The sequence below is a fragment of the Tricharina praecox genome (assembly GCF_024521635.1).
Source record: "Tricharina praecox strain CBS 144465 chromosome Unknown BZA05scaffold_16, whole genome shotgun sequence".
Classification (NCBI taxonomy): Eukaryota; Fungi; Ascomycota; class Pezizomycetes; order Pezizales; family Pyronemataceae; genus Tricharina; species Tricharina praecox.
The window spans coordinates 651,020-664,773 of record NW_026250418.1 but is presented as its reverse complement, the minus strand read 5'-3'; the positions used below and the strand labels follow the sequence as shown (position 1 = coordinate 664,773).

The window sequence follows — 13,754 nt, the reverse complement described above, 5'->3', positions numbered from 1 at the left end:
CCTCCACATGACGACGCCGCACAACCTCTACATACACACCCACAGCTCCGACCCTCGCCATCGCCAACCACAACCAGCAAACACTCCACCTCCATCACCACTAGCACCAGCACGATCACGATGTCGTTCGACCGGCTCCCCTCGCTCGAGTCGCAGCCCACGACGTCACGTAGTACGGGGTACAGCGACAGCCCGGAGTTTACAGCGCTCACGACGTCGCTCTCGTCACGACTCTTCACGCTCACCAGCAACATAACCCAACTCAACCGACAACTCTCCTTGGTCGGCACGAAGAAGGACTCGGACGTAGTCCGTGAGCGCGTCACCCGCCTCCTCGACGAGACGCGCACGGGCTTCCGCGACATCAGCGACGGCGTCAAGCGCGCCAAGGCCTGGCCCGACGCCTCGCCCGCCATGAAGTACACGCAGGATAAGCTGCAGAACCAGCTTACCAGTGCCCTCGCGGACTTCCAGAGCGCGCAGAGGCTGAGTGCCGAGAAGATGCGCCAGTTTGTGGCCGCTGCGAAGAGGCGCGTGCATGAGCATGATGGCGAGACGGAGAGGTATACGGATGAGGAGGGGGCGCCCGGTGGTGGCGAGGGGGGGCTGCTCCTGCAGCAACAGCAGGCTGCTGCCCTCGCGGACCAGAATGAGGTCGAGTTTCATGAGAGTCTTATTCTGCAGCGCGAGGAGGAGATCCGATCGCTGGAGCGCGGCGTCACGGAGATCAACGATATATTTCGCGACCTGGGCACGATGATCAGGGATCAGGGCGACCAGCTGGACGTCATTGGCGCGAATGTCGATAGTGTCTCGCAGGATCATAAGGCGGCTGACTTGGAGCTGCGCAGCGCGTCGAGGTATCAGAAGAGCGCGAGGAATAGGGCCTGCTGTCTTCTCCTGATTCTGGCGATCGTGTTGACGATTGTGTTGTTGGCGGTGGGTTGCTCCTGAGAAACTGAGATCAAATGGTTGCAGCTGCTGATGATACGCATAGATATTCCTGGGCTAGGAGGTTGTACGTTCACCAAGGCGGTAGATACGATATTCTATTCTTTCGTCTATTCTATTCTTTTCTATTCTATTCTTTCCTTATTCCTTTCCCTTTTTTTCCTTTTTCTTTTCTTAGGTAGCTCTTCTTTCCATTGTATTGCTGGGCTTGTTGTTATTGGATCATTAGTTGCTTGCTTGCGTTGGGTCACGGGTAGTTTCGGTTTCGTCAATTGTTTGTTGAATTGAACGGCTTTTCTTCTTTGCTTCTTGCGTTTTTGCGTTTTTGCGTTTTGCGTTTATATGATCTCGGTGCTCACGCCGTGGGGCTGGTGGGCGGGCGAGGGGGAGGGAGGAGGGAAGAGGGAGGAGGGAGGGGTGAGGGGTGAGGGGTGAGGGGTGAGGGGTGAGGGGTGAGGGGTGAGGTGTGGAGTGAGGTGAGCTGTGAGGTGAGCTGTGAGCTGTGAGCTGTGAGCTGTGGAGTAAGTTGGGTACATATGATGGGAGGGGATTAATGGTTACTTCAATCTGGGAACAATCGTCGTGAAGATATGCAACTCAGTCCAAGCAGAGTAGAGCATCATACGCCATTTCTCACTCGCACGCCCCACGGTCTTCACGGTCTCCACTCCACGGTCTCCATGATAGTCATGCCAATCCGCTGCCAATCCGCAGCACCAACACTGTAAATTAGCTAGTAGCCAACCAGCCAACCAGTCAATCAGCCCGACTTTCTGCGGCTTGCGGGCCGCCTACTCGGTGTGGTATCTATTTATGCACGGCATGTGTAGCATGTAGATATGGCATCTATTGGCCCGCCGCCGCCGACTCGTCAACGGATATCTACAGGCTACTGACCTACAAGCTACCTACCCCACACCGCTGCGCGACGACACTGGCTCTCCTCTCAACCCTCGAGTGAGTGGATCCACGCATCCACAGATCCCACCCCACGGATCCCACCCTTCAGGCGTGTCGTTATCCCGTTATCCCGTGCGCATCATAGGTCCGCCCACCCTGCCAATGATTGCAGTGCTGGCTGGTCACTCGTCCCCACCCCCTCTGCGCTCGCTCGCTTGGTGATCTGCACCTCCGGCTCGGTCCACGTATCCAGTCCATTCAACGTCAACGTCACTGTCACTGCGGGGTTCTTTCATTCTCGTCCGCTCGTTCGCTCGTTCATTCGTTCCAGTCACGATCGAAATCGGAAATCGGGCTTCAACCATCTTGTATTTCGTTGCTCCTACTCCCTTTCTTACTCAAGGAATGCAAGACAAAGACAAAGACAAAACAAAACAGATAGGAGAACGAAACATGATAACCAAGAAAACAACTCTATTTACTCCTGTCCCTGTGATATATATATGTAAATGTGTGAATTTAAATGTACTAATTGACGATGAAATGTCGAGATGACGAAAAAGATGAACAAAAAACCCCGGAAAGAAAAATGATATACGTAGAAAAGCGCTCCCAAAGTAAAGCAAAGCCCAGTAAACCTCCACGCTATTTCGACGACTTCCCATCAAACAGCTTCATGAGCGGATTCTTCTTCTTCTCCTTCTTCTCCTTCCCATCTTTCCCGTCCTTCTCCGTGACCACAGCCGGCGAAGTTTTTGCCGACCTAAGGCTCGGCCGCTCGCTGCTCTCGGAGCGGTTACTGCTGACGCCGGACGACGACGAGCTGCTCTGTCGTGTGGAAGTAGCGCGGCGCTCCAACTTCCCGCGCTCCCGCTCCTTATCCTTGCTGCGGCGCTCTTCCTTCTCGTCCTTGTTGTGGCGCTTGTCCTTCTCCTTCTCCTTCTTCTCCTCCTTCTCCTTCTTCGACGAGGACGAGGTGACGGCACTGGTATGTCGCCGCTCCACCTTCACGCGCTCCTTCTTCTCCTCCGACTTCTTAAACGTGCTATTACTCCTCTTGAGCCATCTCGACTCCTCCTTAAGGTTCGCCGTAACCGGATCTTCCGCAGGCATGATCTGTTTCTGCTCCTGCTTCTGCTCCTGCTCCGGCGACCTGGGGACCGCGACGGGGGGGAGTTCCTCGACGCGCTCGTAGTAGACGCGAGCCGGGGCCGCCTCGATGCGTCTATCGTCGTCGACGACCTCGCCGAGGATCTCGCCGCCGAGCACGGCCTCCTCGAGAATCGCCTCGTCGGGCAGCTCGCCGTACGCCATCGCCATGTTCACGTCGGCGCCCGCCATGATGCTCTTGACGATCTTGTAGCCGCCCAGGACGATGACGGTTGCGGCGCCGGCGACGCCCGCGATAACGGCAAAGTGTGGGCTGCTCAGAAGCGCGAATACGGTGGGGAAGCCGGCTTTGAGAACGACCATCGCGCCCGGCGCGATGTGCGTCAGCATGTTGGCGATCTCGGCGAGGGAGAGCCCGACGGCGGCGAAGGTCTCGGGCGTCTTTTGCAGCTCGGTGAGCAGCGTGGTCAGGCCGATGGTGATGCAGTTGATCTCGTCGATGATGGATTGGACTCGGGCGAGGAGGGTCTGCACCGCCACTACGGACGGATCGTTGAATAGCGCCGGCGCCATATCCCTCGCGTGGTCGTGGGCGGATAGTGCCCCACCGTGGGATTGCTGATACAGCTGGTGCTCCTGCTCCTCCTCGTATTGTTGCTGCAGCTGCCGCTGCTGCTGCTGCTGCTGCTGCTGCTGGATGCTGTCCTGCCGGGCGAATGCATCTCCCGCACCAGCACTCCGGACGACCAGCGCGTCCTCAGTGATCTCCTCTTCTCCCGACCGGTTGCTGAGCGAAGACGAGTTGCGGCGGGTGGGTTTGCGATGCTTCTTCTTGCTATGGTGTGCACTGTTGTCCTCGACCATCGGGGTTGCTGGCGCCTCCTGAATCGATCCAGCCGTGCGGGTCGTATTCCGGCGCATCACCGTCTCGCGCGCTCGGCCCTGTGACCGCCGCTCAACAGCGATCTCGGCTTTGCGTTGCTTGTAGGCGTCCTTCGCTTCCTTGAACGCCGAGAAGAAGGATTTGGACTGCATTGAAATGTCAGAATCAGGCCTGTCACACAGATGCCAATTGCACACCGGAGACTTACGCCATTGTGGATCACCTCGCCGTGCTGGTTCATCACCGTCACTGTCGCCAGTGCTTGCGCGGGATTGAGCGACATCTTTCCGACCATGTTCGCAGCTCGATCTCTATCCTCCGATGGCTTCCGAGTTGAGTATCAAAAGTCGAAAGCGCGCCGGCGGAGCGTACGACAGGGATAGTTTTGTTGGGTTGCGCTGTGCTTTTGCGATTTCTTTTTGAGTGGTGTTGTTTATATGATCGACCGGGACGTGGTGTGTGATTGCGTTGCCGGGACAGCTGGGTGGGTGGGTGGGAAATGCGTCAGATAAACGAAACGAAGATCCGATCTGGCAGTTGTTGCACGGGCGTATGTATATGTTCGTTTTCAAAGGCGACTGATGACAAGTTTCAAGTTGAGGTTTTGTATTCGTGCGTAGTGGAGAAGGGAAGAAGAAGAAGAAGAAGAAGAAGAAGAGGAAGAAGAAGAAGCACTGCGGGAGGCCGCTCCCTTAAACCTCACCCCCCCGCCCCCCATGGATGGGCTATCCATCCGCCGGTGCTCCGTTGGGGCAGGCATGATGGGCTGGCTGCTGGCTGGCATGATGAGTGGATGGATGGATGGCGCCCCTCTTCATCTTCGCGTATGCAACTCAGCGTGCTAAGTGCTGTCGAGTACTCTAGAGTGCTGTGGTAAGAACGGCGGCGGCCGTGATGCAGCGCAGGCGGCGGCGTTGCAGTTGGTTCTGCAGAGGGAAGGGGAGGCGATTCTGCAGAGGGAAGGGGAGGCGATTCTAGGGTGACAACAAAGTGAGCTCTGCTGCCGCGTGGGGCGGGGAGGGGGTTCGGGGGTTGGTGGTCGGGGTGGTGGTCGGGGGTTGTCGGGTTCGCTGGCAGAGTGTGATTGGCGTACATGTTCGCATGAGGGGGGTGTCCAGCCGAGCGTGCTGGTTGGGCGAGACGGGATCCGGCGAGTGAGGGGGGAGGTGACTGCGTGCTTAGGCGATATGTACGACGATGAATCCGGGTCCGGGTCTGGGGGAAGGGCGATTGACGTGACGTGACGGTGAGCAGACAAAAACAGACGACCGTTTCTGGTTCGCCCGTGCCGGCGATCTACACATACCACCTGCTGCGATGTCTCGTGTCGCTTTCCGCGCGTGCTCGCTCGGTCGTGATGATGTTTCCTCAACCTCATTCGCGGGCTGTTGGAACTTCCGCAATGCCGTCGCCCCGGCCCCCGCGCTCGAATCCCTCCATGCTACATACAACATGTGCGCAGGGAACAAACGCAAGCCCCCGCACGCATAAGGAGCGTCGTTCCAACCATGCCAGCGAGGCCCTTGACAACCCTCGATACAACCGTGACTATGTACCTATGCTACCAGGTGTCGTTTCATGACTGCGGACATGCTATCTGTTCCGGGAGGGACCTTGACGTTGGCGGATTGGCGGGACATTCACAGACATGTGAAGGCCCGCTGGTGGGGCTGTCGAGACGGACTCAAGCCAGAGCGCTTACTAGTGGCTAGTTAACCCTAACCCGAGCGCCACATGGGGCGCAGTACGTACCAAGTACGTATCATCGTGGGGCTGTCGATATACTACCAGTAGTAGTGCAGGCCGGATTGGATTGGATTGGATTGGAATGGAACGGATTGGATTACAGTTGATCACCGATACCAGTACATACGGTATGGCTTCGATTCGCTGGCACCTGCTTCCTTTTTTTCTGCCCCGCCACCACCACCACCACCGGATAGGTAGAGATAGGGCAGCACCAACAGCGCAGCGCCGCTCACGATCATCGATAGTGAGTGAGCGATGGGAGATCGCGCAAAACGTTGCCAGTTGCTGTATATATGCCTATAGATATACCTATATCATAGTATGTGCGCTATTTGGAGTAGAGTGCTCCATACACAGTCTATAGTGCTCATCTTCGATTGGCAGCAGTACATATAGGTATGGTAGGTAGTGGTCGGGTGTGAGCAAAATCCAGGTTTTTGCGTCGCTGTCGTCTTGGTTGGTGGGGCTAAAAATCGTCGGAGGGGGTGAGGGGGCTGAGAGGGGGAGAGGTGGAGTGATGGATTGTGCAGGAGTCTGTGCCATGGACCATGGTCGGTCGTTATACCTGCCCAACCGAGAATGTCTACGCGTACACAGGTATGACGATCGCCACCCCGGGTACGTACTACTAACCAGTACGTACGCAAAAGTTGAAAGTACATCCAGCACAGCCACCCATAGCTTTGATGTACTACATAGCCGCCGTAAATAGTTGTCTCATCTCCGCTTACAGCGTCTGGGGAACGTATTCAAATGGCTTCTCTCCAAAATTTGCTGCGATGTGGCAAACTTGTACATACAATTTTGACCATTGCAACATTCTATCAGCGGAATTACCCAGGTGCTTGCCATTCTTGGTTAAGAATAGACCAGTCACCACCCTCTCTGTCTATGCCACAACCGAACATATCCTCAACTCCATCTGTCTCGCTGTAGACTGTAGTTAGGGCTGCAAGCTTCCCGACGCAGTGTACTTTCCACCGTTAACTATCCTCATGGCATGTATCTCCAAGTGTCGAAGTCTCAGCTAGAAATTCGAAAGAAATCGACTAAGTAGGCATTGGAGTGTGATGATGCAGACACCCAAGTTAAACCGATTGCCCTGCGTCTGGTCAGTATGGTTCTTCGCAGTACCGGTGTCTGCGGGAAAGCGGGGCAGGATAGAAGGGTTCGAGGCCATTGTCTGAACGTTACTCGGATGTCTGGACTTTTGTATTTGAAGCTTCAAGCTGTAGAAGTAGAAGTAGAAGTACAGTGGTATGGATGAGTATCTTGAACGCCAATTCGTGCTTTGTGTCGCAGCAATGCCTTCAAATGGCACAAAGTCGCGACCACAAATGGCAGACCAATGCAGCGAAGAATTTCCAACTCGTGCTTGAAATTCGAGCTGATTCGACCTGGGCAACCTTCACGAGTGACATTCCGGCATCTTACATCCCCCTTCCAAGTTCCCGGCGGCATAATGCAGTACAGAGGCGACCATCCCAATAGGGTACATCTTGAAGATTCGCATCAGCTCCTTGTACTGGAAGAGTCCAAGGACTCCAAGCACAGTACACCTTAGAGAAGGGTTTCAAAACCCAATTGCAGTCATCATTCCGGCATACCGCATTTCGCATAGTGGTAGTGCATAGGCCTAGGCGACCAGTGACCACCACATGATTTATCCTGCTCGTTCCCGCATCAAGTGACTTCTTCCGGCTCTAATAATCTTCAAGGTAGGTATGTAGAATAAACCTTTTCATACAGTTCCGAAAACTCAAGATGTTGAACTGTGGAACTGTGGGAACTGTTTGAGCATCTACATCGCCCGCGTAATCGGGAACTGGTCGCATGGGCGATCACAACGCTCAGGTTTTCGAAGCACCAAGTCAAGTCAACAGCCGCACCAGATATCTAGGGGTTTATTCTGCGAGCTCAATGGAGGAAAGATGCAAAGATATGCATGCTTCCTTAAGGCTTATTGCTCCACCGGCGTTTTTTGTATTCCCCCCACCGAGCCATCGCCGTCTTTCACAACCACGGTGTTACATATGAACTTCTGGAGCTGAAAAACGATATCCAGGCCCAAGCCCAATCCTAAGTAGTCGGATGGTTTATTACTAGGTATTCCTTGCGAAGATTCGGACTTTCTGACAATTCGATCCAGGTTGTTGACGGATGGGAGACCGTGCTGGGTGCATACGGTACCGAATAATATTGTGGCATTAGTCGACGCTATTGCCCCGCCGAGGCTTCCGCGGTCTGCGGAGCGTGAGCTGGTATGGAGAGTACTAGTACATACGAGGCCGGTCGAAAGTAGGTCTTCAACCCATCTACTCGTAGTTTCACTCTTGGTCGTTAAGAGCAGCAGTGGGAAGGATCCGCTGGCTAGGTATCTCATAATCTCATAGCCATCTCCCAAGTACATACACTCGGGAATAATCTAGTACATAATATCATAAATTCTATCTCAGCGTTTCCTCCCCCACCTCCCCCTCTTCCCTCTACCACCCCCCTACCTCCGTAACCTTAAGTTTCAGCCCACCCTTTGGCCTACTCGTGATGCCACCCTGGATCTCGATCTCCCTCCCAGTGCTCTCAAACGTAAACCTCGCCATGAGGACCGCCATGATAGCCATAAACTCCATTCTCGCAAAGTCCTTTCCAATGCAGATGCGTGGCCCCGCCAGGAACGTAAGGATGTCATAGTTACTATCCAGCGTGCGGCCCTCCCATCTCTCAGGGCGGAACTCGTCCGCATCCGGGCCCCAGACTTTAGGGTCCTTCTGGAGGGCCCAGGGGACGATGACGAGCGTGGTGCCTGCGGGGATGGGGTGGCCGTCGAGCGTGGTCGCCCGCGCGGCTTCGCGCATCGTCAGCGCCACCGGCGGGTAGAAGCGGATTACTTCCTGCGTGAAGTTCCGGAGGAGTGGGAGGGAGTCGAGGATTTCGTAGGTCATGTGCGCGGGCGAGGGGCAGGTGGGGAATTTGTTACGGAGTTCGGTGCGCAGGAGGGTTTGGTATTGCGGGTGCAGGGTGAGAAGGTGGAGCGCCCATTGCACCAGTGTAGACGTGGTTTCGTGGCCCGCGGCAAGGAACGTCATCAGCTGCTCTTGGATGCCGTCGTCGCCGCCCGTGGAGGGGGCGTCCCAGTACGACGAGTTGATCATCACCGAGAGAATGTCCTTTTCGTCGCCGGCGGTTTGGGACTTGAGTTCCTGGCGCTTGGTGCGGATCAGTTCGTGGCAGGCGGAAACGATCGAGGCATGGGCGGCGCGCATCTCGATGTTTCGCTTGATGGGGATGTTTTTCAACAGCCAGTTTGGAAAGATGGTCATGAGGAGCTGCATGACTTTTCTGCCCCGGCGCTGGGTGAATATCACGTTGTAGGCTCTCGCGATCTCGCTGCCGTTGCCGCCTGTTTCCATCGCACGGAAGTCGTAGCCCAGGCCGGCGGCACCGATGATGTCCAGCGTGCCGAGCGAAGCCCACAGCGCCATATCCAGCCAGCCAGCATTCTCCTGCTTCGGAGCCTCCGAGGCGACCTTGTCGCCCAGATACACCGCCTTCTCCCAGAACACTGGGACGAGATTCTTGATCTGCTTGCGCGAGAAGGCGGGGTTCATGATGCGGCGGTGCGCCTTGTGCTCCTCGCCCTCTGCGAACAGCACACTGCGACTGCCAAGGATCCGTCCGAGACCCAGCCGCATCTGCGGTGGCTTGACCCAGATGTCGATGTCGGTCGTCAGAGCCTGCTGGAGCACCCGCGCATTCGTCGGCATGATGTGCTCACGGTTCCATAATGTATGGTAGCGGATGAGCCCGTCATTGGGGATCTTGAGGAAGGCTTTGTGCGGTTCGCCGATGGGCATGTTTATGATTGAGTTGCCATGGCCCATGAAGTAGCTTTCCCTCTCAGGGCCGGGGAGATGCCGGAGCGGCGAGACGAAGCGCGGCCATATGATGATGTAGTAGAATGCTCGCGCGAGGGAGAGGGTTGAGACAAGGCATATAAAAGTCGTTACTGGTCCGACGAAGAGGAGGTGCGGCAGGAGACGCGTGAGGAGTATGGTAATCACACCGGAGGTGGCGAGGATGGGAGTGTATCTGGCCATTTATCGAAGTCCAGTTGAATTCACTGCCGTTAAGCACATATGCATTTTCCTGAAGAACACGACAGAAAGCGCCAGGTTATATACCGAAGTTCCGACATGATGGATGGGACGGCATGTCTGAATAACTGATAGGTCCCTATGTGAGGAGAATGATTGGCATGGGGTGATCACCCGTCTGGCAGCTGGCGAGGCAGGACAAGCCTTACCGCTCCGGCATCGGGGCATTTCGGTGCCGCAGGCCGTACCCACAAACGGTCAAACGATAAACCAGGGGAATCTGAGTTCGCGTGTATAGTACAGTTGACCAGGTGCTGGGCTTCGGCGTCTGGCCTGCTGGATTCCTCCGGTAACAACAACGGAACTCCGGTGCCGGCAACTGCACCTCATGCTTCGTTTCTATGGAGATTTCTTGGTTTGGATCGTTCTTCGTTGTGCTTTGACGATGAGGGTTCCTGGGTGGGGGTTTCGGCATGGTCGGTGGGGCTGATGACTGCTGCGGCGCCCTCGTCGTCCACTCTAGAGTAGGCACCTAATAACTGGTTAGCCATCGTCTAGATAACACATAGCTGGAGACTGGAGTAGGTACGTCACAAGCACTCACTGATCAAACAAAAACCCAAAAACGCGAATTTACAGCATCGTGTTCGGTGTCGGTCAGTATGGTGTCGGTCAGTATAGTATCAACTTACTAGTAGTGAAGCACTATGGCCGTGATGACCCTCTGGCAACTTTGGTAAGAAGATAGGTGACCGATTTTATTTCACTAGAGAGAAAGCGACAAGTAAAGAAAGAGCCTCCTGTGTTCTTCAGGCGGCCAGTCTCAATAACCTCGAAAGTTGAATCCCGAGATGAGAATCAACGAAAAAGTAAATAACGACAACGCCGAAAACAGCGACGAGACAGACTGATCAGCGGACAATGAGAAAACAACAACCAGTCGACAAAATAAATAAGAGCTCTCCGAACGTTTGGGCCACCGTAAAGGGCCTAGCCAGGTCGGCGAAATTTCCTCGCCGTTTCCGCTGTACTCAGTACTCTAGCACCGTGCAGCACCGGCATCACTCGCCCTCCGTCCGCCCGCTCTGGACGGAGCTCTTCAGTCGTTACCTAAGTCCTTACTCACCATTTGCTGGCTAAATCTCTCTGAGCGAGTACGAGTACTACTACCGGTAGACCTACATTGGAGTAAGCATCTACATAGTACTCACTCTACTCTAGATAGGCTGTGCCTGGATACCGGTACCTCCAGCCACCCTCGCAACGCCAAGAACTCTCCAGCAGTTGTCGAATACGGCTGGCTAATCTATCTACTAATAGCATAGGATATGCCGGTATTCTTTAGGGTAGATATGGTACGTACGAATACGCCGCGCATGCCTGCTTCCCCTTTTTGAAGAACGAGAGATGCAACACAGCCCCGGAGGAGCATCGGGACGACCAGCACGAAGGAACGGCAACCGCAACACAACTCACACTCCTTGGAGCCAGACGTGTCTACAATAGAACCCAAGACCCCCCACCCCCCCAAGATCCGCTATCGATCGAGCCCATCCACCCCACCGATACCGACCGAACCGAACCGACCCTCCCCCTGCCGTGCCGTGCCGTCTCGGCGCTCGCTCGTTTCCAAGGAGGCAATTGATTCCCCGCATCTCGATACGATACTTGGTCGAGCCAGTGGCAGCTGTCGGAGCCCATTGTGCTCCTGAAGTCGAAAGTGCCGTTAGCACTCCAACGCCGACGCCTAGGACAACACCATCACTGTCGCGTGTCCTAACGTCCGCCGCCAAAAACAAACAACAAACTCCCCGACATCATGGTCGACCGCGGGCCATCGACCTCGAAACTGCAACGATGTGGCCTCCTACTGCGTAATCTCCTGATAGCCACGCTGGCATACACCTCCGTCGTCGGCTTCGTACACGTCTACCGCACCGGTTCGATCTCGCCGTTCTCGCAGGTGGTACAGAAGCCAGCCGTCATCCCGGAGGGCTCTCTGAGCGGCGGCGTGAATTGGCGACTACGACCGGAGTCCCTGGTGAAGGATATTAACGATGCTTACCTGGGCGCCCGGCCGGACGTGGACACGTACGCGAACTACACAAGGCTGATAGAAGCGTGCCGTGGGTCGGCGATCGGGCTCGAGAGGATGCGCAACGTCCACGACTGCCTAAAATTTTTGGCCGAGGGGGAGAGCGATTACTTCTTTATTCCGGAGGGGAGGCCGTCGCAGAGCGTTACGGGGTACCCGACAATCGGGGGCGCAGCGAAGCCGAACAGGAAGAGCTCGGGAGAGTGTCCGGGCCCGGTACAGCTGTACCATACGTACTGGACGGGCCCGTCGCAGTGGCGCGTGGAGCTGTTCGTCAAGAGCTATCTGTACACGCAGAATCTCCCGTGCAGTCGGCTGTACATTTGGTTGGACTCCGACAGTAATCCGAAGGCGACGGACGACATGATGAAGGATCCCGGGTTCGCACGGTTCCTTCCGTTGGTCGAGCGTGGCGACATCATGTTGATGGCGTGGAAATTCCCCTCGAGAATCCCCCTCCCCAAGGGTACCATCGAGCAGGACCCTCACTACGCTAAATACCTAAGCCGCTCCGGCAGCATCGAGGACGCCACCAAGAACGCAAACGCAAAGGGCGAGACCTACATCGGCGACGGGCTGATGATCCAGAAAGACGGCAGCGAATGGATCGTGCTCACAGAGCGACAAATGACCTTCCTCCCGGTGGCCGTCTCCGACGCTGTCCGCTTCGTCGTCCTCCACCTCTACGGCGGCGTGTACCTGGACATGGACATCCTCCTCCTCCGCGACATGCGACCCCTGCTGCTAACGCCCGACCACAACTTCGCCGAGCGCTGGGCCGTGCACTCACACGCCGGCGATTTCAACACCGCGGTCCTCTCGCTGAACGCCAACTCCTCGCTATCCTCGTACCTCGTGCGCGGCGGCGTGCGCATGGGGCTCAACTTCCACCCCCGGATCGTCGGACGCATGGCATGGAAAGACGGGCGGGTCAACGAGCTCGCCATGTTCGAAACCGGGCTGTTCGATCCGATCTGGGGCGAATTCAACTGGGGCCGCGAGGGCCGCTGCGCCGTCCCGTGCTTCAAGGACTACGGCGTCGCATTCGTTGGCACGCGCGACGCGATCAAGGACGAGTGGCAGAGTTACGACGGCGCTCCCCTCCCGCTCAAGAACACACTCGGCGGTGCCGATGGAACGCCCACCGAGCTTAGGAGGCGCGAGGCTGAGACAAGTCCGGCTCCCACGAAGGGCGCAGATGGCTCCTACGGCGGCCGCGACTACCGCGCCGTCGAGGATAAGTACCCGCCCAACAACCGCACGCTCGAAAACTTCTTTCGCGGCGCTTGGACGTACCACATCCACAACCAGGTCCGCACCCCCCTTCCTCCTTCCCCTCCTCTTTCCCGCATCCGCTTATACTAACGATTCAACTCGCAGTGGCTCAAACACCCGCAACCAAACTCGTGGTTCGACGTGATCGAGCGCGCGCAGGACGGCTTCTTCCGCGGCGAGCGCACCAATCCCTACGGCGAGCGCTGGGAGGGCCCCGAGGTCAAGGCCTACGAGCGCTGGCCCGAGTTTGACTGAATTTCATTTCATTTGCGATTTTGTCATGTGCAAGCACGCAAGCTTAGCTTTTCTTTTTTTAACTGTTTTTACTTCTTGTTGATATCTATAGAAATTAACGATTGGGGGGTGTGCCGGGGGGGAGGGGGGCGGGGGAGGGGAGGGGGAGCGGGGGGTTTGCTACTGTGCTAGATACATCTACTGCCTCGAGTTGTTTGGGGTTTTTCTTTTTTCTTTTCTTCCTTCTACTTATCTAGTACTGACTGGCGTTGTTGTTTTGTTGTTTTGTTTCCTTTTGTTTGACCAGGAGTTTGTCATTTGCGGAGAGGGGGGAGAAGAAGAGGAAGAAGAAGAAGAGGACGGGGGCGAGGGTATATATAAAGCTGATCGATGTGGATTTCATTTTGCTTGCTCTACGAGTCTACGTTGCTGTGCTGGGCACATTTTCTCTCTCTTGGGGTAT

General features: G+C 55.9%; 5 protein-coding genes across 5 annotated transcripts; 2 read left to right on the top strand and 3 right to left on the bottom strand.

Annotated features, from left to right (window-relative positions):
* Positions 1-23: 23 nt before the first annotated feature.
* BZA05DRAFT_437063 (t-SNARE) lies at positions 24-1,341 on the top strand. Its single transcript, XM_051486438.1, has 2 exons — positions 24-939; positions 998-1,341. Exons 1-2 carry the CDS (start codon positions 121-123, stop codon positions 1,010-1,012), a joined length of 834 nt encoding a protein of 277 aa, XP_051338510.1. The 5' UTR covers positions 24-120; the 3' UTR covers positions 1,013-1,341.
* An 854-nt stretch (positions 1,342-2,195) lies between these two features.
* Positions 2,196-4,561, bottom strand: BZA05DRAFT_474859 (uncharacterized protein). The gene is made up of 2 exons (XM_051488151.1): positions 4,053-4,561; positions 2,196-3,990 (listed from the first exon to the last, which is right to left on the bottom strand). The coding sequence occupies exons 1-2, from the start codon at positions 4,137-4,139 to the stop codon at positions 2,497-2,499; spliced, it is 1,581 nt and encodes a 526-aa protein (XP_051338509.1). The 5' UTR covers positions 4,140-4,561; the 3' UTR covers positions 2,196-2,496.
* Positions 4,341-5,383, bottom strand: BZA05DRAFT_78751 (uncharacterized protein). The gene has a single exon (XM_051488636.1). The coding sequence runs from the start codon at positions 5,220-5,222 to the stop codon at positions 4,686-4,688; it is 537 nt and encodes a 178-aa protein (XP_051338508.1). The 5' UTR covers positions 5,223-5,383; the 3' UTR covers positions 4,341-4,685.
* A 2,427-nt stretch (positions 5,384-7,810) lies between these two features.
* On the bottom strand, positions 7,811-9,690 carry BZA05DRAFT_419657 (cytochrome P450; the record flags this gene model as incomplete). Its single annotated transcript, XM_051485603.1, has 3 exons — positions 7,811-7,851; positions 8,006-8,018; positions 8,095-9,690. The coding sequence occupies 3 exons, from the start codon at positions 9,688-9,690 to the stop codon at positions 7,811-7,813; spliced, it is 1,650 nt and encodes a 549-aa protein (XP_051338507.1).
* A 1,569-nt stretch (positions 9,691-11,259) lies between these two features.
* On the top strand, positions 11,260-13,432 carry BZA05DRAFT_78719 (uncharacterized protein). Its single transcript, XM_051488635.1, has 2 exons — positions 11,260-13,093; positions 13,163-13,432. The coding sequence occupies exons 1-2, from the start codon at positions 11,507-11,509 to the stop codon at positions 13,310-13,312; spliced, it is 1,737 nt and encodes a 578-aa protein (XP_051338506.1). The 5' UTR covers positions 11,260-11,506; the 3' UTR covers positions 13,313-13,432.
* Positions 13,433-13,754: the final 322 nt, after the last annotated feature.

What these genes read in the sequence shown, in the direction of transcription:
- BZA05DRAFT_437063 (XM_051486438.1), top strand. Translation starts at nt 121, where the DNA reads ATGTCGTTCGACCGGCTCCCCTCGCTCGAGTCGCAGCCCACGACGTCA.
- BZA05DRAFT_474859 (XM_051488151.1), bottom strand. Translation starts at nt 4,139, where the DNA reads ATGGTCGGAAAGATGTCGCTCAATCCCGCGCAAGCACTGGCGACAGTG. An exon ending in GCGAGGTGATCCACAATGGC is followed by an intron (nt 3,991 to 4,052) that starts GTAAGTCTCCGG and finishes ATTTCAATGCAG; the next exon opens with TCCAAATCCTTCTTCTCGGC.
- BZA05DRAFT_78751 (XM_051488636.1), bottom strand. Translation starts at nt 5,222, where the DNA reads ATGAGGTTGAGGAAACATCATCACGACCGAGCGAGCACGCGCGGAAAG.
- BZA05DRAFT_78719 (XM_051488635.1), top strand. Translation starts at nt 11,507, where the DNA reads ATGGTCGACCGCGGGCCATCGACCTCGAAACTGCAACGATGTGGCCTC. An exon ending in CGTACCACATCCACAACCAG is followed by an intron (nt 13,094 to 13,162) that starts GTCCGCACCCCC and finishes TTCAACTCGCAG; the next exon opens with TGGCTCAAACACCCGCAACC.